The 24,089-nt window shown below is 47.8% G+C and overlaps 1 protein-coding gene across 1 annotated transcript in view; it reads right to left on the bottom strand.

Annotated features, from left to right (window-relative positions):
- The window catches only part of DNAH8 (dynein axonemal heavy chain 8), a 1,926,251-nt gene that overhangs the window by 1,349,700 nt on the left and 552,462 nt on the right, over positions 1-24,089 (bottom strand). Inside the window, 1 exon segment of the mRNA XM_029592920.1 lies at positions 3,061-3,141. Within this exon segment, the coding sequence (XP_029448780.1) occupies positions 3,061-3,141 (81 nt within the window).

Raw genomic sequence — 24,089 nt, 5'->3', positions numbered from 1 at the left:
GGAACCAAAGGGCTCAGTCTGTGGGGAACAGGACTGGTATATCTAGAGCTCCAGGTCCAGTTCTAGTAAAAGCGAGTCCACCAGCTTTTGGTGTGGGCCTAGCAGGATCACTTGCTAGGCTGCATCTATGATGCCACAGCCAAGAGCTCAAATCCATGACAGTTTGCTCAGCCCAAGAACTTGGTGGACTCATCCCCATTTCAAGTTATCTCCAGCCCTCCAGGTCCAGCAGCAGCATCAGCCTCTTTCAAGGCTTGGAGGCCTGAATGGAGTCCATGCATGTTCAAGCTCCTGCACCTGCAATGGCACCTCTCCTAGCTGCCCTAATTTGGCTAGTGGGACCCATGCTACATCTCCTGCCACAGCTCAGGGATGAAGGCGACCTCAAAGGCTAATGAGGGCTCATCCACCAGTGCAGAATGCATTTTGAACTTCAGAACACCAGTTTCCCTACGGAAAATACCAAAGTGACTTTCATGTTGTCTCTACCGGGTGGTCCTGCAATAGTCTGGGTGACACCACTATGGGAGAGGAAGACGATCCCGTGATGAGAAACCTCTGACAGTTCCAACAGATTTTCAAAAATCCTGGTCGGGCCTCATCCATAGCTATGGAACTGCTCCACATCAGGCACAGGCAGGGTAGTCGCACTTTGGACGACTACGCCATTCAATTGTGCACCCTGGCTACAGAACTCCATTGAGGTGAAGACAGCCTGACTGCCATCTTCTAGCAAGACCTGGTGTGGAGCATATAAAATGTGGGATGGTGGGGTGGGATCTGCCGCCCACAATAGAAGACTTCTTTGCCTTGGCTATATGGATGGACCTCTGGTTCCAGGAGCGAGCCCATGAGAGGGAGGTGTCCCATTGACATTTCAGACTGGCACCCAAGTTCCAGCAGCCTTTGGTCATCACAATGGAAGCGCCAGCCGCCTCTTTCTCAGAAGAGCTCATATAACATAGGAGATTCTGCCTCTCCGAGGAAGAGAAATAGAGGCATAGATGAGAGTTGGAAAATCATTAGACCTTCTCTCATCTATGCCTCTGTTTCTCTTCCTCGGAGAGGCAGGATCTCCTATGTTATATGAGCTCTCTGAGAAAGAGGCGGCCGGCGCTTCCTGGCCTAGGGGCAGAGTCTATGCCAATCTCAGGTCCCAAAACCACAGCTATGGCTGCCTATATTCAGGAAAACCTGGAGTGGGGCTTTATCCATCCTTCGTATCCAGCAGGGACAGGATTCTTCTTTGTGGGAAAGAAAGATGGCTCTCTCTACTTGTGCATAGATTACTGAGCTCTCAACAGCATAACCTGGAAGAACAGGTGCTCACTATCCCTTATTACAGAAATATTGGATCAACTACAAGGAACAGAAATTTTCACAGCACTGGACCTCAGATGAAGCTATAATCTGATTCAAATACAAGTGGGAGATGAATGCAAGATGGCATTTAACACCCGTGATGGAAATTACAAGTATCTAGTCATGCCTTTTGGCCTGTACATCACCCTTGCTGGTCTTCTAAAATATGGTCAACTAGATCTTCAGGGACCTTCTGAATTCCCATGTCTTAGTCTACCTGGATGACATTCTCATCTTTTCTCGCACCTTGGCACAGCTCCACGAGCACATGAAACAAATATTGCAGAGGCTCCAGGAGAACCTCTTATATGCCAAATTCGAAATGTGCACTTTCAAGAAAGAGGAACTGCCCTCTCTGGGCTTTATCGTCTCTCAGCATGGTCTGAGGATGGACCCAGAGAAAGTAAAGGTTATTCAAGACTGGCCTCGACCCATAGAGCTAAAAGCGCTGCATTGATTTCTCAGCTTCTCCAGTTACTATAGATAGTTCATATATGGATACTCTTCTCTGGCAGCCCCACTCACAGTTCTTACTAAGAAGGAGTCAGAAGAAGCAGTACATGCTTCCCATTTCCTCAAGTAGGCACACGTTTGAGACCCTGGTCTCCAACATCCAGATCCCTCTAGGACCTTCATTGTGGAGGTAGATGCCTCTGCCATTGAGGTAGAGGCTGTCTTCTCTCAACAAGGTGATAAAGGGATCCTCATACCATGCTTTTTCTTTTCCAAAAGGTTCACCTCCACAGAAAGCATTTATATTACTGGTGACAGAGAACTCCTGGCCGTAAAATTGGCTCTGGAGGAGTGGGGCCATTTCCTGGAGAGGGCTAGACATCTAATTATGATCTACATGGACCATAAAAATCTGGAATATCTTTCACAGGCCCCATGCCTAAACCCACAGAGGCCCAATAGTCTTTATTTTTCAATCGCTTTGATTTTGAATTCAGATACCAACCGACAGAGAAAAATCAACAGGCCAATCTTTCATGGTCCTTTGAGACCAAGGACTCCCTGGAACCTCCTCACACATTATCGATCCAGCTAAGATCATGGTCAATATAAAAGTACCTTTTCACCTGGAGAAGATGGTGGTTCCCAACGCCTGAGAAAGTACTGAAATGGGTCCATGACTCCACCTTGCAGGTCACACACGAGTCGCTAGGACTTTAGTGTTACTTCTTCTCCACTACTGGTGGCCTCATCTAAAGTGGGATGTATAGCACAGGGATCTCCCTTCAGTCTCTTTTTTTCCATGCTGCAGTTTGCCTCGCAATTAGGAGCTCTGTGTGACTTCTCACAAAATTTTCCTCACGGAAAAATTTCAAAATTTCCTTGAGAAAAATATTCCTTCATAGGGGTCTCCCATCGGGATATATTTTAATTCTTTCTGTGAGTAAAATCACTATTCTCGGTCGGTACCGCTCCCACCATTTTCTCGATGTCCGCAGGCCGTCGACTGTTTTCAGCTACTCATGTGGCTGAACATCCACTGAAGCACACATGGCTGACTTAACAAGCATAATTCCCAAACAGGCTACTGAAAATGTATCTCTTTATGGTTTATATAGTTATTTTAATCAAGATCAAAATTTAGTTTATAAATATACAGGAATTAACTAAGTCTGGCAACATGTAAAGTATCTATACTATTCTTACTATTTCACTCTTGATTTTACATATCAGTTTTTTACTAACCTTTCGAAGTTTGCCTGCCATCAAATTCATAAACACTGGAGGAATTGTTTGACAAATATCTTCATATGAGTAAAGAAGATTCTGTTAATAATAAAAACAATATTAAAAAATTACAATATATTTTTGTTCACTCTAACAAAATACCTGTTTTACACTTGGCCAAAAAATGTTTTTCCCATTCTGGGGACAAATTTTTAAAAAGAAACAATGCAATTACTTAGAGATAGAGAAATCAGTGAGCAATCTTTGGAGGTAATTTTCAAGGAGCTATGGTTGTAAATGTAAAATACTATCATAGCAATTTTCAAAAGTCCACTTACTTGAGTAAAGTGCATTTACATGTGTAAAACCCAATTTTAAGCATGTACATGCTTTTTTTTTTGTTTTTGTTTTTTTAAATCAGCCCATTATGTGTATTATATAAACCAATGTATAAAAAAAGAGGACATAGGAAAGTACTTATAAATGGTATCTCATCATCGTATCCCCTTTCCTCTGTCCAACTTTTTAAATTTTTGAAAAATTTGCAGTGTAAAAGTGTTAACTATCTTTGTATAATCTTATTATTTACAATAAAAAAATAAGGTATCTCAATATTCACTATAAACCTTTGTGTGCAAAAAGTCCAATTCTTAATGTATTTGTATGTAACATGATGTCTATACCACATGAAGATTGAAAGTAGACCATACAGCGTTCATACAGAAATAATATACCCCTGATTATAGAATCAATATTTAGATCCAATACAGGCTGTATTTCAAAGGCACTTCTTTATCAGGGGTATATTATTTCTGTATGAATGCTGTAAATCTCATCTCTTTATGTCATGCATTAGGCACTGTCAGAATATTGATGGTAAAGGTGTCTGATGTCACTTCCATGTGGGACACCGCTCACATGCAGTGCTAAATTGTTATGGGCCTACCTGCGGTGAGCAGCGGGCAGCCCCTCCACCTTACCTGCTTTAGTATCGCGGCAGTCCACCGCTGCCGCTGTCCCCTGTGGCCCAGAGGCCGCAGCAGTTCCTGCCATGCTTGGCAGGGCCGGCCCCGCCGAGCAGCCGCCTCACCCAAGCGGCCAGGAGGAAGTGCCAGTCAGCGGGCTTCCTTGTGGCATGGTGCCGCCGCCGAAGACCTTTTCCAGTGGCAAGTGATAGTCGCCCCTGTGCCGACGCCATTTTGCAGCCTGGAGGCCGCCCCGAGGCCTGCCTGCTCCTCTCTGCCCCTGCGCGCAGCTTACTGCTGTCCATGGTGCTGCTTCCTCTTCCTGCTTCCTCTTAGGCGCCGGCGCACGCCTCTTCTCTTCATTTAAAGGGCCCACGGTCAGATATGCCCCGGGCTCCACCTGATGACAACTTCCTGCTTCTGCCCTATAAGAGGGCCTCTTCTTTAGTCACTCCGGGCCTTCGGATCGGGTTCCAAGGTCATCTGTATCTTCTGACCGGACCAGGTCCTCCGTGGTCTTCTTCTGCTTTGATGGCTTCGTCTTCATGTTCCTGATGGCCTTCGTCCAGGTCTCCAGATGTCTTCATGTTCCAGATGTTCTTTGTTCGTACCTCCTGATGTCCGATGTCCTTCCTGATGCCTTTGTCCTCGCCTCTGCCTCCACGCCTTGGCTCCTTGATGTCCACTTTCCTGGCGTGCTGTTGTCCTGGTCCACGACCAGCCCACAGGCGGGCTGTGTAGGGCGCCTCACGGTACTAGGCCATCCTCATCTCCGCAGTGCCACCCTCCAGAAGACTTCTGCTTCAGTCCGTTGTTAACCCTTGAGAATCGAATCCTGCTTCAGTTTTGTCCCGGTCTTCGGAGCCCATTGCAATTTGCGTCCGTCCATGTCAAGACTCTGTTCGAACCTGCTTCGAGTCCGGCATGGTCTGCAACCAGTCCCACGGGTGGACTGTGTAGGGTGCGCTGCGTCGCAGTTTTGACCCAGCGTCTTGATCCTTGCCTTTGTCTACAATGCCTTGATCCTTGTCTTCGTCTACAGTGTCCTCGCTTCAGTCCTCGTCTACAGTGTCCTCGCTTCAGTCCTTGTCTACAGTGTCTTTGCTTCAGTCCTCATCTACAGTGTCTTCGCCTGAGCCTTTGTCTACAGTGTCCTCGCTTCAGTCTTCATCCCAAGTCTTCTGTGTTCCAAGGACTCTGTCTGCCCTCGTCCTCTGTCCGGCCTGTCGCTTCTTGCCATACCCAGCGGCATGTCTGAAAGGGCTTGGAATGGTCGGAGGACTGTTCATCGATCATCATTGTGTTGTTGGTCATCCTGGGGCGTGCAGGTCGGTAGAGGGTCAGACCTTGTATCCTTGTCTCCACTTCAGCCTTGTCCTGTTCTTTGTTACCCTTGCTCGCACCAGCTCACCTCCCGCGGAGTGTCTTGGGGCTCCTCCCTGAGTCATGCCGTGGCCCGCTTCAGAAATGACTGCGCCTCCGCGCTCGTAATAGTAGCTGAAGGCCTCCAAGCCTTGGATCGTAATAGGATCCGAAGGCCCCAAGTCCTTGGTTTGTAACAGCTGCCGGAGGCCGAGCTCGTAACATAAATAGATGTCCATCTATCCTGCAAAATAACCAATCAGCTGTGATTAGGATTACAAGTCAACCAATCAAATCACACCAATGGATGCACATCATCCTCATTAGTTGATAAATCCAAGAAAAGTTGTGATAAGAGAATCCAAACAAACAATAGTGAAGAGCATTATAAATACCAGTGTCCCTCAAGGGTCTGCACTCTCTGCAGCCTTGTTTAATATTTATCTCTCACCTTTGTCTCAGCTTCTGGCCACTTTAGGAGTCTCATATCGAAAGTATGCAGACAATAAACAGTTCTTTTTCCCCACCCACCATGACTGGAACTCAACTGAACAATTTCTCACACTATGTTTATCATATATTAAAACCTGGCTAGTCCCTCATAAACTAAGTTTAAACTTAACCAAAACAGAAATCATGATTCTGGGAAGCCCTTCTTCACTCACATCCCGACACATGTTACAATTGACAACATTATTATTATTACTACTAAAGTATGGAACTTAGGTGTTTATTTTGACCCGAAACTTAATATGCAGTCACACATCCAATCAGTTTATACAAGATTCACTTGGTAAAACACATCAAATCGCTACTAGAACATGATGTTTTTTGAACTGTCCTGCAGTCTCTTGTATTAACTGGTCTGGATTATTGCAACACCCTCAACTTCCCTGCAACTTCCTTGCGTCCAATACAAAAACCGCAGGGGTCCTGTTCCCTCTCAATGTCTCATTTTGCTGGCTGTAATCATGAGTGCTTCCTCTTGCAGAACATTGGTAAAGCAAAATTGCTTACCTTGTAATAGGTGTTATCCCAGGACAGCAGGATGTAGTCCTCACATATGGGTGACATCGGTAATGGAGCCCTATGTACGGAAAACTTCTGTAAAAGTTTCTATGAAACTTTTGACTGGCACCAGAGTGCCTACTGAGCATGCCCAGCATGTCATGATATTCCCTGCCACAGGGGTCTCCCTTTAGTCTTTGTTTGTAGCAAATAGCGTTAGCCAAAAATAAAACAATAAAACGTATCGGACCCAACTCCGCGGGGTGGCGGGTGGGTTTCGTGAGGACTACATCCTGCTGTCCTGGGATAACACCTATTACAAGGTAAGCAATTTTGCTTTATCCCAGGACAAGCAGGATGCTAGTCCTCACATATGGGTGATTAGCGAGCTAGAGGCTGATTCATTCGGTGCTGAAACGACTGTAAGGTATTGTTATTGGAATGAATCAGTCGAAATCCCAGCAGGTTGGATGAAGAAGGAGTTGGGGTTAAACTGGAAACAAGTTCTTTAAGACAGATTGTCCATATGCTGAATCTTGTCTTCCCTCTTTGTCTAGACAGTAGTGAGCTGCAAAGGTGTGAAGAGAACTCCATGTTGCTGCTTTACAAATGTCCAGAATAGGTACAGAGCGAAGGTGTGCTACTGAGGTTGACATTGCTCTGACTGAATGTGCGTTTACTCGCCCTTGGAGAGTAAGGCCTGCTTTTTCATAACAAAATTGTATGCAATCTGCTAGCCAGGTTGACAGAGTATGCTTACCCACTGCTTTACCTGGTTTGTTTGGATCATAGGACACAAACAGCTGATTTGATTTTCTTTGGGCTGCAGTGCGGTTTAAATAGAAAGATAACGCACGCTTACAGTCCAAAGTGTGTAAGGCTCTCTCTCCCTGGTGAGAGTGAGGCCTAGGAAAAAATGTAGGTAAAACTATGGTTTGGTTTAAATGAAATTCCGTGACAACCTTAGGAAGGAATTTTGGATGTGTACGGAGGACTACTCTGTCATGAAGGAACTTCGTGAAGGGTTCGTAAGTTACTAGGGCCTGCAGTTCACTGACCCTTCTAGCTGATGTAATGGCTATAAGAAATACCGTTTTCCAAGTAAGGAATTTAAGGTCACAGGTATTTATGGGTTCAAATGGAGAACGCATAAGCTTGGTTAAAACTACGTTCAGGTCCCATTGAATGCTTGGGGAATGAATTGGAGGTTTAATGTGAGTTAGGCCTCTCATGAATTTACTGACGAGAGGCTGCGTGGAGATCGATGCATCTCCTAGCTTGTTATGATAAGCTGAGATTGCACTTAAGTGTACCCTTACAGATGACGTCTTAAGACCAGAGTCTGAGAGATGGTAAAGGTAATCTAGTAGCGAGGTAGTGGGGCAAGTGAAAGGATCTAAATCTTTCTGAGTGCACCATAAAGTAAACCTTTTCCATTTGTAGGAATAATTCTTTCTAGTGGAAGGTTTACGTGCAGCTATAAGTACCTGAGATATATTAGTTGAAAGGTTGAATGGTTGTAAGATCAGGCTTTCAACATCCATGCTGTCAGGGACAGGGATTGAAGGTTGGGATGGCGCAACTGACCCTGTTCCTGAGTTATGAGATTGGGAGCTACTCCCAGGCGAATTGGATCCCTGACTGAGAGATCTAGCAGTGTGGGGAACCATACTTGTCGAGGCCAATATGGGGCTATGAGTATCATTGTCCCCTTGTCCTGTTGTAGCTTTACTAAGGTTTTGGTTATGAGCGGTATTGGTGGATACGCGTATAACAGGCCTGAGTTCCAATGGCGGGCAAACGCGTCCTTTGGTAAGCTGTTCTGCCGGAAGAGGAGAGAGCAGTAATTGTTCACCTTGTAGTTCAGATGTGACGCAAAGAGATCTATTGTTGGTTGACCCCAGCGTTGAAATATCTTGATTGCTAACGCTGGGTCGAGGGACCACTCGTGTGGTTGAAAGTGACGGCTGAGGCGATCCGCTACTGTGTTGTGGATGCCTGCTAGGTAGGTGGCCCGTAGTAGAATTGAGTGTGCTAGGGCCCAGTCCCATATTTGAGCCGCTTCCTGGCAAAGGAGGTACGAGCCCGTACCACCCTGTTTGTTGATGTACCACATGGCTACTGTATTGTCCGTTTGGATCAGAACAGTCTTGTGTGAAAGGCAGTCCTTGAATGCATATAGAGCATAGCGTATAGCTCGAAGCTCCAGGAAATTTATCTGAAAGGAAGCTTCTTGCTTTGTCCACTTGCCCTGTGTTTTCAGATGAGCAATGTGCGCTCCCCATCCCAAGGTGGACGCATCTGTAGTTAAAGTCACTTGTGAAACTGGTTGTTGAAAAGGTAGGCCTTTGAGCAAGTTGAGTGGTGATGTCCACCAGAGAAGGGAATACTTCAGCTCTGGTGTTATCTGGATGTGAGTGGACAGTGGTTGAATGGCTTGAATCCATTGAGATTTGAGTGTCCATTGCATTAGTCGCATGGTCAGTCTGGCCATGGGAGTGACGTGAACTGTTGAGGCCATGTGTCCGAGTAGGATGAGGCACTGATGAGCTGTGACTGTATATTGATTGCGAATAGAATGTACTAGGAGAACGAGCGATTGAGCCCGGTCTTTCGGAAGAAAAGCCTTTGCTGTGATGGTGTTGAGATCTGCACCTATGAACTGCAACTGGTGAGATGGTGTGAGATGGGATTTGTCGTAATTGATGAGAAATCCCAAGGAGTGAAGCAATCTTATTGTGAGATGGAGAGAAGTGACAGCTCCGCTCTGTGTATGACTCTTGATGAGCCAATCGTCCAAGTAGGGGAACACATGTACTTGTTGCTTGTGAAGATGTGCCACCGCTACTGCTAGACACTTTGTGAACACTCGAGGTGCTGAGGCAAGGCCGAAAGGTAGCACCCTGTATTGGAAGTGTTGACCTTGTACCAGAAATCGTAGGAACTGTCGATGAGGTGGAAATATGGGAATGTGAGCGTAAGCGTCTTGAAGATCCAGAGAGCAGAGCCAATCTCCTTTTTGAAGAAGAGGTAGCATGGTGCCTAAGGACACCATCCTGAATTTTTCCTTCTTTAAAAATTTGTTGAGATTTCTTAGGTCCAGGATAGGACGTAGACCCCCGGTTTTCTTTGGAATGAGGAAATATCGGGAGTAGAATCCTGTGCCCCACTGAGGCCTGGGAACTCTTTCGATGGCCCTGGCAGTCAGGAGGGTAGATAATTCTGCTTGCAGGATTGTGTAATGATGAGACACTGTCCAAGACGGAATAGGGGGATTGTCTTTTGGTACAGTGAGGAAGTCCAAGTGGTACCCCTGAGATATGATTGAGAGTACCCATTGGTCTGTAGTGATGGAGGTCCAAGTTTGAAGATGGTGAGCAACTCGGCCTCCAACCGGTACTTGTGGATAGGGATTTTGATAATGACTCATGCCCTCTGGTTGAACTTCAAAATCCGGAAGTGGACGCCGCAGGCGGAGGTTGTTGAGGCCTAGCAGGTCTTTGGCGAGGCTGAGGCCGTTGAGCAGGTCTTTGTTGTCTGGGCCTGGCTACTGGCGGATAATACCGCCTAGGGCGGTAATATGGCTTTCTTTGTTCCCTTCTTGGAGGCCTCCTAGAAGGTTGATGTACCTCTTGTGGCAGCTGAGAAAGCTGTTTGAGGGTTTCTGTATGGTCCTTGATGGTGGCTACTGCCTCCTTGACCTTATCGCCAAAGAGGTTCTCTCCTAAGCAAGGCAGGTCCGCCAAGCGCTCCTGTACTTCTGGTCTGAGCTCTGATGATTTAAGCCAGGCCCATCTTCTCGCCGTTATTCCAGCTGCAGACAATCTGGAGGTTGTCTCGAATGAATCATACGTGGTCCGAACCTCGTGTTTCCCTGCCTCTAGGCCCTTATGCACTAGGTTTTGAAAACCTTCCTGAAGATGGTCAGGTAACTGCTGAGACAGGGATTCAACTTGCTTCCATAGGTCACGCTGGTACTGGTTCATAAAAAGCTGGTATGAATTTATTCTAGCTACCAGCATAGCAGCTTGGAAGATTTTTCGACCAAGATTGTCCAAGAACCTATTATCCTTTCCAGGAGGTATGGAGGCGTGTTGCTTTAATCTTTTGGCCTTCTTTTGGGCCGACTCGACCACCACTGACTGATGCGGTAGTTGAGTTTTTTGGAACCCCGGGATGGGTTGTACTAGGTAAGTGGCATCCGCCCGCTTATTAACAGCTGCCACCGACCCAGGGTGTTCCCATATCCTGTACATAAGTTCTTGTAAAACTTCATGAACAGGAATAGCAAGAATTTCCTTGGGAGGGTCTACGAATTGAAGCACCTCCAAGGTTTTTTGTCTGCTGTCCACTTCAGAGATGAGAGAAAAGGGAATTGTTTGAGACATCTCCTTAATAAAGTTGGAGAAAGAGAGATCCTCCGGTGGTGACTTTCTTCTATCTTCTGGGGGAGAAGGCTCAGAAAGGAGGTCTTCATCCGAGGAGAATTCTTCGTCACTATCATCCAGAGGGAGCTCCAACGGCCTAGTAGGCTTAGTTGGCATTTCAGAAAGTGGAGTATGAGGTCTGAGGGGTGGTGGGACACCCGAAGGACCTGGTATTGGCTCTTGACTGTCATCTACATCTATAGGATGTGGTAGAGATGAGAAGCAATGTATTAGTGAGTCCAGCTTGTCCATCAATGGTTGAAAAATGGACTCTTGAGAAGGCATCGAAGGTGCCATCGGGATCGATGGCCGTGGTGGAATCGATGGTACTCGGGGAATCGGCAATGCTGAATCCGGTGGCTGCGGCCTAGGTAGAACCGGCAATGGAATCGGCGCCATCGAGGAGAGCGGTGATTTCCTTGGCATCGGTAGTGAAGGAATCGGTGATGGAACCGGAGATCCTCCTATGACCGGTGTCGATGGCAGAACCGGAGTGGCAGGCCGTGGCATCGCCTCGATAAAGGCATCCTTAACCGCTTGACGTATGTAACTGTCAAGTTCCGCCCGCATGGATGATGTGAACAGAGCACCCATGGGGGGAGGCGGTGGTGGCGACAGTAGTACGACCTCAGGGCCCTGAGGAGGTACGATTCCTTCCGCCGGAATCGGCGAGGGTTGGCCTGTCGGTGGCTCGGAAGCCTTACTTTGGAGCCGGGCTTTCTTACTCGGTGCCCCGTCTTCCGCCGATGGCTCGCCGGGTATCGGAGCGATGGTTGCTGGTTGCGGCCTGCGATGCCGATGGCGATGTTTATCTTTTTCGCGCCCTTTTTCGCTACTCGATGTGGACGCTCTGGACGATGGTGAGGGGGAGGAAAAAGGAGCGTCTCCCGAGTCACCGGAGTGACGTTTCTTCAAGACCACTTTCCTAATCGCCCCAGCCGGAGACGATTGTGTGGAAGTAGATGGAGCAGTAATCAGTTGAATTTTGAATAATTGCTCCATCTTGTCCATCCGTAGACGTCGACCTTTCGAGGTCATCGTAGCGCATAAGGGGACAATTTTTTACATCATGACCTTCACCAAGGCAAAGTACACAGTCTTGGTGAGGGTCTGTAATAGACATATTTCTCGCGCATTTCGGACATTTTTTAAAACCTGTAGCCATTTTGTGGCCGGGCAGCCGTCGACGGCCTAAGGCTCAGGTAAATTTTGTTTTTAGTCAAAAAACGGCACGGAACCGCGAGAACGGGAAAAAACTCACCGCGATGATCAAACTAAGGGAGACCCTCTGCGTTTGAAGTTTTTTAAAGCTTTCCGTAAGGAAAATATGTGGAGAATCCCACAGGACTCCTGATAACCGCGAGGCTAATTGCTTCGCGGAAAAAAGAAGACTAAAGGGAGACCCCTGTGGCAGGGAATATCATGACATGCTGGGCATGCTCAGTAGGCACTCTGGTGCCAGTCAAAAGTTTCATAGAAACTTTTACAGAAGTTTTCCGTACATAGGGCTCCATTACCGATGTCACCCATATGTGAGGACTAGCATCCTGCTTGTCCTGGGATAAACAATGCTACAACATCAATAGTTGCTATAGATAAAGTTTTACTCGGAAAGAAAGTACCTGCTAGGTTTTCCAGAGTCAAAATTACATCAGAGAAATCTTTAACAAAAGACGGTAAAAGTTTTACAAAAGGTGGCAGAAATTTGTCAATAAAAATAGACAAAGGCTCTAATAGGGAACCCCAGGAAGAGATAATAGGTCACCATGGAGGTTTATCCAAAGTTTTATGGATCTTCGACAACACATATAGAACAGGCATCTTAGGGAAATCAACCATCAAAAAACAATGTTCCTAGGAGGTTATCCACATTTTATTATAGAAACAGAAATGACGGCAGAAGACCAAACGGCCTATCCAGTCTGCCCAGTAAGATTTCACTTATTTTTTTTCTCATACTTCTGTTAGTCTTGGCTCTTAGTAACCTTTTGGTTCTATTTCTCTTCCACCCCCACCATTAATGTAGAGAGCAGTGTTGGAACTGCATCTAAGTGAATATCTAGCTTAATTAGTTAGGGGTAGTAACCGCCGCAATAAGCAAGCTACACCCATGCTTATTTGTTGACCCAGACTATGTAATTCAGTCCTTGTTGGTTGTTGTCTGTATATAGATCCAATTTTCTTCATTCCCCCTGCCGTTGAAGCAGAGAGCTATGCTGGATATGCGTGAAGTATCGGACTTTCTCCCCTGCCGTTGAAGCAGAGAGCTATGCTGGATATGCGTGAATTATTGGTCTTTCTCCCCTGCCGTTGAAGCAGAGAGCTATGCTGGGTATGCGTGAAGTATTAGTCTTTCTCCCCTGCCGTTGAAGCAGAGAGCTATGCTGGGTATGCGTGAAGTATCGGTCTTTCTCCACTGCCGTTGAAGCAGAGAGCTATGCTGGGTATGCGTGAAGTATCGGTCTTTCTCCCCTGCCGTTGAAGCAGAGAGCTATGCTGGGTATGCATGAAGCATCGGTCTTTCTCCCCTGCCGTTGAAGCAGAGAGCTAGGCTGGGTATGTTTTGAAAGTTAAGTATCAGGCTTATTTGGTTTGGGATATTAACCGCCGTAACAAGCAAGCTACTCCCTGCTTTTTGTGAATGCAAATCTTTTTCCACATTTCCTCTTGCCATTGAAGCTTAGAGCATTGTTGGAGTCGCATTAACCATGTGTATGTTTATTGAATAAGGATATTATCTCCAGGCAGTAGACGTCATTCCCGCGAGTCACCCACTCTTCATTCACGTCCTCTAGACTTTATGGATCCACATTGTTTATCCCATGCCCCTTTGAAGTCCTTCACAGTTCTGGTCTTCACCACTTCCTCCGGAAGGGCATTCCAGGCATCCACTACCCTCTCCATGAAGAAATACTTCCTGACATTGGTTCTGAGTCTTCCTTCCTGGAGTTTCAAATCGTGACCCCTGGTTCTGCTGATTTTTTTCCAACGGAAAAGGTTTGTCGTTGTCTTTGGATCATTAAAACCTTTCAAGTATCTGAAAGTCTGTATCATATCACCTCTGCTTCTCCTTTCCTCCAGGGTATACATATTTAGATTCTTCAATCTCTCCTCATAAGTCATTTGATGAAGACCCTCCACCTTTCAGGTCGCCCTTCTCTGGACCGCCTCCATCTTGTCTCTATCTCAGAACTGAACATAGTACTCCAGGTGAGGCCTCACCAAGGACCTGTACAAGGGGATAATCACTTCCCTTTTCCTACTCGATATTCCTCTCTCTATGCAGCCCAGCATTCTTCTGGCTTTTGCTATCGCCTTCTCACATTGTTTCGCCGACTTCTGATCATTAGACACTATCACCCCAAGGTTCTCTCCTGTTCCGTGCACATCAACCTTCCCCCCCCATCGAATACAGTTCATTCGGATTTCCACTCCCCATATGCATGACTCTGCACTTCTTGGCATTGAATCTCAGCTGCCATATCTTCAACCACTCTTCCAGCTTCCTTAAATCCCGTCTCATTCTCTCCACTCCTTCCGGCGTGTCCACTCTGTTGCAGATCTTAGTGTCGTCTGCAAAAAGACAAATCTTACCTTCTATCCCATCCGCAATGTCGCTCACAAATATATTGAACAGGACCGGTCCCAACACCGATCCTTGCGGTACACCACTTAAAACCGCTCTCTCTTCAGAGAGAGTTCCATTTACCATCACACATTGTCTTCTGTCCTTCAACCAGTTTGCAATCCAGGCCACCACCTCGGCACTCACTCCTAAGCTTTTTATTTTATTCACCAGTCTCCTGTGCGGGACCGTATCAAAGGCTTTGCTGAAATCCAAGTAGATGACATCGAGTGTTCTTCCTTGATCCAATTCCCTGGTTACCCAGTCAAAAAAGTCAATCAGATTTGTCTGACAGGACCTTCCCCTGGTGAATCCATGCTGCCTGTGGTCCAGCAATTGTCCCGACTGTAGATATTTCACTATTCTCTCTTTCAACAGCGACTCCATTACTTTTCCCACCACCGAAGTGAGGCTAACCAGTCTGTAGTTAGCAGCCTCTTCTCTGTTCCCACTCTTGTGAAGCGGGACCACCACCGCTCTTCTCCAATCACTCGGCCCCACTCCCGTTTCTAGGGATCTATTGAACAGGTCACACAGCGGACCTGCCAGCTCATCTCTGAGCTCCCTCAGTATCCTGGGATGAACCTCATCAGGCCCCATGGCTTTGTTCACTTTCAGTTTCTCCAGCTCTTCCCATACATTTTCTACTGTAAATGGAGTAACATCTAATCCACTCCTCTCCAGTTCCTTGTTAAGCAGCGACGGTCCTTTACCAGGGTCCTCTTTAGTGAACACCGAACTGAAGTATTCGTTTAATATTTCTGCCATTTCTTTGTCTCTCTTCACACATTGATCCTTTCCTCCTTTCAATTTCACTATACCACTTTGAACTTTTCTCTTTTCCCTGATGTATCTGAAAAATGTTTTGTCACCTCTCTTTATCTCCTTGGCAATCCTCTCTTCCGCTTGACTTTTTGCCCATCTTGATTAATTTCTTTGTCTCCCTCAGTTGTACCAGATATTCTTCTTTGTGCTCCTCCCTTTGGGATCTTTTATATTTCTTTAACGCTGTTCTTTTAGCCTTTATTTTGTCAGCCACCTCCTTTGAGAACCAGATAGGTTTCATTTTTCTTTTGCTTTTCTTTACTTTTCTAACATATAGATTAGTTGCCTTGGTAATTGCTCTTTTTAGATTGGTCCACTGTTGAGCCACATCTCTTTCATTCTCCCAGCCTTTTAGTTCTTCCTCCAGGTACTTCCCCATTTCATCAAAGTCCGTGTTTTTGAACTGCAAAACTTGGGTCTTTGTGCTTCTTTTCTGTATTCTTTCTGTGATATTAAACCATACCATTTGATGATCACTGGTGCTGAGATGGGCGCCCATCTGGACATCAGAGACGTTATCTCCATTAGTGAGCACTAAGTCGAGTATAGTTCCTTCTCTCATGGGTTCCATTACCATTTGTTTGAACAAAGCGACTTGTAGGGCATCCACTATTTCTCTATTATTATTAGATTCTGCAGATGGGATTCTCCAGTCCTCATCTGGCATATTAAAGTCTCCAACGATCACCACTTCTCCCTTCTTTCCTATCTTTTGTATGTCTTAATATGACAGTCTTCAATAAGCTGATCGATAATAGATTTTAAATGTAGAGTGGGATCCTCTGATAAAGATCTATAATATATAGAGTCATCAACTGTCATATGACATCTTGTCTGTAATCAACCTTATTCATTATGACTACTGCACCTCCTTTGTCAGCCAATTTGATTACCAATTCAGAGTTTCCAGAAAGATCAGTGAGGGCATCTCGTTCTGCACTAGTTAAATTGAGAACCGCTCTCGATGAAACTGTGCTTAGTGTTTTAAGATCTTTCACAACTAATGGGTAGATTTTTAAAAAATATGCATGCGCCTCCATGTGCGCTCGCTACTGGTGCGCGCACATGGACACGCAATTTTATAACATGCGAGCGCCAGTGCGCACATTTTATAAAATTTGGCTGCCATGCGCAAGGGGGGTAGATTTGGCCAATTTACGTGCAGTGACGAGATCGAGTCTCCCCCAGTTCCCTCCCAGTCCACTCCAATTAAGGAGCAGACTGGAAGGGAACTTTCCTACCCCCCTACCTACCCTTCCTCCCTCTTCCCCGACCCCTTTGAAGGCCTTACCTTTTTGTTTTTTTCTTGTTTTCAAACTTACACCAGCTCCTGAGTTGGCATAAGTTGCGCGCGCCGGCAGGCTACTGGCGAGCGATCCCCCTGCACAGCAGAAAATAGCAGCTGTACCGGTGGCCTCCAGCTCCTCTCCACCTCCTGGACCACCCCCTTCCCGCCCCCAGGACTGCCCCCTGGAAGAGGCTTGGTTCTTGTGTGCATAATGGGGGTTATGTGTGCGGTCGGACCTCTTCTAAAATGCGCACAGGACGCACAAGGCCCACCCACACGCATAACCCCCATTTTCCCCATGCGCAGGGGATTAAAAATCAGGCCTTAAGTCTCTAAAAGTAGCTATTGCAGAATCTAAAGTGCCAGGTGGAATCCAGGTAGATCTAGGAGATACTATAGAGGTGTCTAACATAGAGGTCTCAATATTAGAAAAATACAACGTCAGCCATAATGATCTAATAAAATGCTGAAAGCATTTCTCTACCTCAAAACAAACAAACTTAATAGTTCGAACGAAGGATAAGCCCTTTTCCAAAACACTGACCTGAGCCGGCGTCAAAATAGATGAAGATAAATTAATTACTGAAGATGACTCCCTTGTTGAATCGAGTTACTGGCCGCTGATGTTGTTGAAAAAACCTGTCTGGGCTGTCTCTCGGGCTCCCGAATTCTAACTCTTCACATCCTGAAATCTGACATGCTTGTTACGCTTTTGGGATAAAAAAAGACCTCTGCTCTTTCACAACATCAGTTTCTTCGCCTGAAGAATCTGAAGAAGAACTCAACAACTCAAAGGTCTGGGTCTTTCTATTTTTATTCTTAACATAATTAGGGTTCATCCAAAAATAAACTGATCCTTGTTAGTCTTTTTCGTCTCCCAAAAATTTGTCATATTTGGCCTGTTTCACCTGTGTAGAAAATGATATAATCACACTATTCATCTCTTTCAACTTGTTATCAAATTCATCTACTGGGTTGCATGCTTTCAAGCCTTCCATCAATTCGACCGCTTATAATAGCTAGAGAAGAGGTCTGTGTATGGTCTATGATGAAATGCATTAGATCAAGTTGTTGCGACTGTCGTTGCCCGACGTCTCCAGTCTGCCCATCTTACCTCTTTGGCGACTCCCTCTTTGGTTGATGGAAATTTGGCTGCCGCAGCATCATCTTGCCAACCTCCTCCGGTGATCCCGGACCGGCTAAATGCTGCCTTCCACCATGTTCTCCTGAAGCCTAAGGGCGCGCGCGTGCAGCGCAGCCCCAACTCAAGTACCAGCTCTGGTGCGAACCTCAGGGGTGTCCCTTGAGATGACGTCATCATCGCCAGATATTTAAGGTCTCTTGTTTTGCTAGCTATTCGAGTTAGCAAAGGGTTTCCTACCTAGCTGCCTCCAGGTATCGCTGCGGATGGGATTCGCTCTCCACTTATCTTGCTACTCTGTCTCCTCGGACTTTACCAGGGGTACCCGCTCCTTGGGGGCCTCAATCTCTCTCTTGCTTTTCAGGTCGCAGTCTGGAACCGGTACTCGCTCCTCGAGGGCCCACGTTCCCGGACCTGCTACTGAATATAACTTCTGACAGGAAGTCACCGCTGCCTACAACACCACTGAGTTACCATCTCTCTCTCAGAGCTTTCCCTGGAACCAGGTACTCGCTCCTCGAAGGCCTAATTCATTCCAGCTCCTGGGCTGTTCCAAGAGACTATTGTGTGAGTGTTACCATCAAGGTTCTGTTCCTGAACTCTGCATACTCTGCCTACTCACTATCTCAGTTTCTCTACAGCTCAGCCATCCTGGGATCGCTGTTCCAGTACCTGAGGGACCTCTGGTGGTTCTCTAAAACAGTTTAATAAAAGAACTAGTGTGTGTCTGTCTCCCAATTCTAAGCCTGACTGGTAGTCCCTCTCGGGATCTTCCCCCGTGGACGTGGTCATCTGCCACCGGCACAAGGATCCACCCACAATTATCACAAATAATAACACAAGTGAACACATTTAAAATCTGGTTCCATTTCTGTAAGAAAATGTTGCGTCAGAGGTGGACCCTTGGGCTGAGGTGGGGTTGACGCAACCTGTAGACAAGGGCTGAATTGGTGGAATGGGCTGAAGCTAGAGGCCACTGAAGCTTCACTTATACCAGCCCTCATTCCCCTCAGGTTGAGCCTTTGGGTGCAGGGGCCAGTTGGACTTAGGTGGGCCTCGAGGTTAGCTAGAGAAGAAAGGTGATTCAGCACAGAGACAGCAGTCGGTAGATAGCGCAGTCCTATCCTGGACCGGATTCGGTACTGGAACTCAGGCACCAAAGGAACAAGGAGATACTGAAGGCACTAAAGCAAAGGAAGGCCGAAGCCTTGAAAGTCCATGTCCAGAGAATAGGCGAGGAGAGGCGTCACTGACAGGCTAGGCATAGAGCCGGCGATGAGTAGAAGTTGTGGCAAGCAACGTAGAATTCTGGACACTGAATAGTCTGTAGCGTAGTCATTCAAGACCGTAGTCAGAGCACGGAGAAGGCAAGCGTAGTCAAGCGTAGCGAAGGTCCAGGGTTGGAGAGAAGCAGAAAAGTAGTCAGGCATAGCGGAGATCCGGGGCTGGAGAGAAGCAAACAGTAGTCAGGCATAGCGGAGGTCTGGGGCTGGAGAGAAGATGAAGAGTAGTCAGGCGTAGCGGAGGTAAAATCCAATAAGTCAGTCCAACACATAGACGAACAGGAACTAGGAGAGCAGGAACCAGGAACCACAGGGAAAAAAGAACACACGATAAGAAGAATCTAGGATCAGCAATGAGTACGAGGAGACCTGTTGCAAAGGTAATGCTATGGATCAAGGCCTGGGCTTTTATACGCTGAAGAGTCTGACATCAGCATCCGGGTCCGTGGCCAAGTTCCTGCCACGGGCCTTTTAAAAGAATCACTGATATGCGCGTGCGCGCCTAGGAAGAGGTGAGGCGCTGATGGCAGCGTCTCTCCACGGGCCAAGCGGAGAGGCCCAATGAACAGGGACATCTTGACTAGCAACACTGGGTGGCATGGCAGGGCCGGAGGCACTGGAAGGAACCCGAGGTCAGAGCTGGTGGCCCAATGCCGCCAGCGAAGAGGAGCCAGGATCTGGAGTCCGTCTGAGAAGGTGAGAGGGCCGCACCATAGGTGGCACGCGTAACAGTACCCCCCCCCCCTTTACGCCCCTCTCCTGGAGGTTGGGCTTTGCCCAGATGGGCATGGTAGAAGTTCAAGAGAAGGTTGTTATCCAGGAGTTTCAAGCTGGCTCCTATGAATTCTCTTCGGGTCCATATCTCTCCCAAGAAAGGAGGTACTCCAAACGGCGGCCCCTACGACGGACGTCCAAGACTTCGTGGACTTTATACCTTGTGTTGGTTTCTGCTACCAGAGGAGATGGCTCAGGAGCTTTCCGGGCAGGCCAGGACAGAATCACAGGCTTTAGAAGCGATACATGGAATGTATTATGTATCTGTTGCTTTCGTGCCTCTTCTCGCCCCTCGCTCCACCCTCTCTACCTGGGATGCGACTCCCTTCGGCTCTGACGGACAGTGCAGCCGTGGCTTCTCTCCGCCTCTTGGTCCCGGTTCCTCCAGGCTGGCCTGACGCTACGGATCCGCCATGTTCTTGATGGCGTAAGGGCGCGCGCGTGCTCCAGACTTTGTACCAGCAAGGGCGCGAACTTCAGGGATGTCCCCCCGTAGTGACGTCATCCAAATGCACTTTAAAAGGTCTTTGTTTGCTAACCTCTAACGAGTTAGCAAGGAACTCCAACGGGACGTGCTTCGGCAGTCCACGATACTTGCAACAACGATCTGAATCAACCGGGGAACCCATTCCCACTGCTCGGCCTTTTCAAACTTACCAGGAGTACCCGCTCCACGGGGGCTCCGCGCTCTCTTCTTGATTTCAGATTGCCAGAACACTCGGAAGACTCCTCATTGCCTGGAAGCGATCGCGGAAGTGAACACAGTGAATTCTATTACATAGGAATCGGTACTCGCTCCACAAGGGCCTACATTTCTATTGCTCTGAAGACTCCCTCCGTCCAAAACGTTATCGCAGGTACAGAGATCAAGAGTTACATTGGCAAGATTACAGATAGGAACCGGTACTCGCTCCACGAGGGCCCACAGACTCTCTTCTACTCTAGAAGCCATTTCATATTCAGCAATTGTGAGTTCATATTACAGACTGTTTGTGGGAACCAGTGCTCGCCTACGGCTCCTGTTCCTAAATGTACTGAAGATTCTCTGTGGCATAGAGACCATTGCAGACCACTAACTCCGCTCACGGAAGTATTATATAGACAGCTACTCCTCTTTCTCTGAGACTTGCCAGCAGCTTATATATATATATATATAGATATATATATATACAAGCCGTTAAGCCCGTTAAAACGGGCTACATCCCTCTGTCTCTCACCTCCCCCTCATTCTTTCTCCCCTCACTCTTCACCACCCCCTACCTCCCTCCCCTCCCTCACCCACTCCTCCCCACCCCTCCCTCTCCTCTCCCCCCTCCCTCTCCTCTCACTCAGTCCCTCCCTCCCACTCAGTCTCACTCCCTCCCCCCTCTCTCCCTCCCTCTCACTCACTCAGTCCCACTCACTCTCACTCAGTCCCCACTCCCTCCATCCTCTCCCTCAGTCCCACTCCCTCCCTCCCTCTCTCTCCCTCAGTCCCACTCCCTCCCTCAGTCCCACTCACTCCCTCTCACTCAGTCCCCCCTCCCTCTCACTCAGTCCCTCCCCCCAGTCCCTCCCCCCTCACTCAGTCCCTCCCTCCCACTCAGTCTCACTCACTCCCTCCCCCTTCTCTCCCTCCCTCTCACTCACTCAGTCCCACTCACTCTCACTCAGTCCCCACTCCCTCCGTCCTCTCCCTCAGTCCCACTCCCTCCCTCCCTCTCTCTCCCTCAGTCCCACTCCCTCCCTCTCACTCAGTCCCCCCTCCCTCTCACTCAGTCCCTCCCCCCCAGTCCCTCCCCCCTCACTCAATCCCTCCCTCCCACTCAGTCCCTCCCTCCCCCCTCTCTCCCTCCCTCTCTCACTCACTCAGTCCCACTCACTCTCCCTCAGTCCCACTGCCTCCCTCTCTCTCCCAGTCCCACTCCCTCCCTCAGTCCCACTCCCTCTCACTCAGTCCCCCCTCTCCCTCTCACTCAGTCCCACTCACTCCCTCCCTCTCACTCAGTCCCACTCACTCCCTCCCTCTCACTCAGTCCCACTCCCTCACTCAATCCCCTCCCTCCCACTCAGTCCCTCCCTCCCACTCTCTCTCTCCGTCCCTCCCTCCCACTCAGTCCGTCCCTCCCTCTCTCTCTCTTCTCCCCTCCTCGCTACTGGCCGCTACCGCCGCCCGCTACCGCTGTCGCCCGCTACCGGCGTCGCCGCCGCTCACTACCGCCGCCGCCGCTACCGCCGCCCGCTGCCGGTACCGCCGCCGCTCGCTACCGCCGTCGCCGCCCGCTGCTGCCACTGGGCGCCGCCATTTTTTTTCTGACGCTGGCTCAGATCGACGTGCTCGCCCGCACATGCGCGGTAGAGCTGGTCTCTACTGCGCATTTGCGGGCCGTCGGTCAGAGCCCATTTATAAGGTAGATATATATATAGATATAGATGTATATATATATATATATATATAGATATAGATATAGATATACAGATTGCTACTCTGTAGCGGGGGCATGATAGATTGCTATCTCAGTAGCGAAGTACAATATACCTATTGTTATTCCTCTCCTCAGAAGAGCATCATTATACAAGTTTGCCAACTCCTCTTCCTTGGAGAGTTGATCCATAACAGATTGCTACTTCTTAGCAGATTGGTAACCGATTGCTGCTTCCTTTTCTTACAGGAGCATCTAACAGCAGTTTGCTAACAGATCTACAGATAGCTAACTCCTCCCCTCTGGAGGAGCAGGTCAAGTCATATCGGTACTCCTTCCCCTTTCAGGAGAACAGCAGAACAGCTTGCTAACTCCGCCCTCCTGGCGGAGTGAGCAACAGCAGATAGCTAACTCCTCCCTCTGGAGAAGGAGAGCGTAACAGATTGCTAATGCCAGTGAATCCAGCTGAAAATATTGAAACACAATTAACTCCAGTGAATTCTGCTTTCAAGAAAAGAATTGGAGAAGCCTAAAATTGAAGCCAGCTATCAACGAAAGATTTGGAGAAGCAGTACTCCTGAGGATTCAGCTTAAGGTATTGGATGTTTATAGCCCATGGACCCGGCTCACCTTTCTGCCTTGCAGGCTATACCAGGCCTGGCTCAATGCCTTTCAGAACAGCAAGAAACCCTGGAGAAAATTACTGCAGCCTTTCACCAGCTTCATACATAAAACGCACAAAGCACAGCTTCTATACAAGAAAACCAGTTACCAGAGATAACTTTAAAATCAGCTGTTCCACTGGCGACGCCTGTTCGATTCTCTGGAGAACTCCAGAAGACTCGAGGCTTCCTGAACCAGTGCAGCTTACACTTCACTCTACAACCTTCAATGTTTCCCACAAGTCTCTCCAAGACCAGCTAAATTCTGTCTTATTTGGATGGGAGAGCCTTGTCGTGAGCTTCTACCTTGTGGGAACAAAAGGACACTATCTTGCAGGATATAGAAGGATTTATGGACTTGTTTAAATCCGTTTTTGATGACTCTGCTCGTATGTCTGTTGCTGGATTTGCTTTGATGGACTTAAAGCAAGGCAACAGATCCCTGGCGGAATTTGCCATTGAATTTAAAACTCTAGCAGCCGAGTTCCGCTGGGACCCCAGATGTCTGAAGACACTCTTTTGCAGAGGCCTGGACACTCGCATAAAAGATGAGCTGGCTGCTTGTCAGACACCTGACTCGCTGGAAGAATTGATATCCTTAGCCACTTGGATTGACTGGCGGCTTCGAGACAAGGTGAAGGAACTCCAGCCTAAGGTGTTACCTGGGTTAAAATCAACCAGTGCTCCTGCACTAACAAGGGGAACAGCACCTCCTGCTGTGGAAAAGAAAGAACCGAAGAAATCTGGCCATGGTCACTTGATGTCCAAAGAGAGAAGATATAGAAGGAAGAATGGCCTGCGCATGTACGGTGGTCAGCCAAACCATGATATTTCTGTCTGCCCTAGTCGTCCGGAAAACGGACAAGCCTGAGTCCCGCGGGAGGACTGTTCTTGGGCTATACAACAATATCTCCTCCACTTTCTCATCCAGTCTCGATGAACCCTGAACCAGTGACGGTTCGAACCTCTGCCCTGAAGGACTCAAGGGCAAGAGACGACTATCATCTCAGATGTTTTGTGGAACACCTGAGGAGTCCATGTGGTAAAGCAAATGTTGCTTACCTGATGTAACAGGTGTTCTCACAGGACAGCAGGATGTTAGTCCTCACAAATGGGTGACATCGAGGATGGAGCCCACCACGGAAAACTTCTGTCAAAGTTTAACAGAACTTTGACTGGCCCCTACTGGGCATGCCCAGCACGGCACTGACCCTGCAGCCAGCAGGGGTCTCCCTTCAGACTGATTTTCAAAGCTACAGGCAGTGCCTAAAAAGTAAAAATAAAA

The sequence above is a fragment of the Rhinatrema bivittatum genome, chromosome 3 (genome assembly GCF_901001135.1).
Source record: "Rhinatrema bivittatum chromosome 3, aRhiBiv1.1, whole genome shotgun sequence".
NCBI lineage: Eukaryota > Metazoa > Chordata > Amphibia > Gymnophiona > Rhinatrematidae > Rhinatrema > Rhinatrema bivittatum.
Note: the sequence above shows the minus strand (reverse complement) of the source record. Positions and strands in the feature narration are given on the sequence as shown.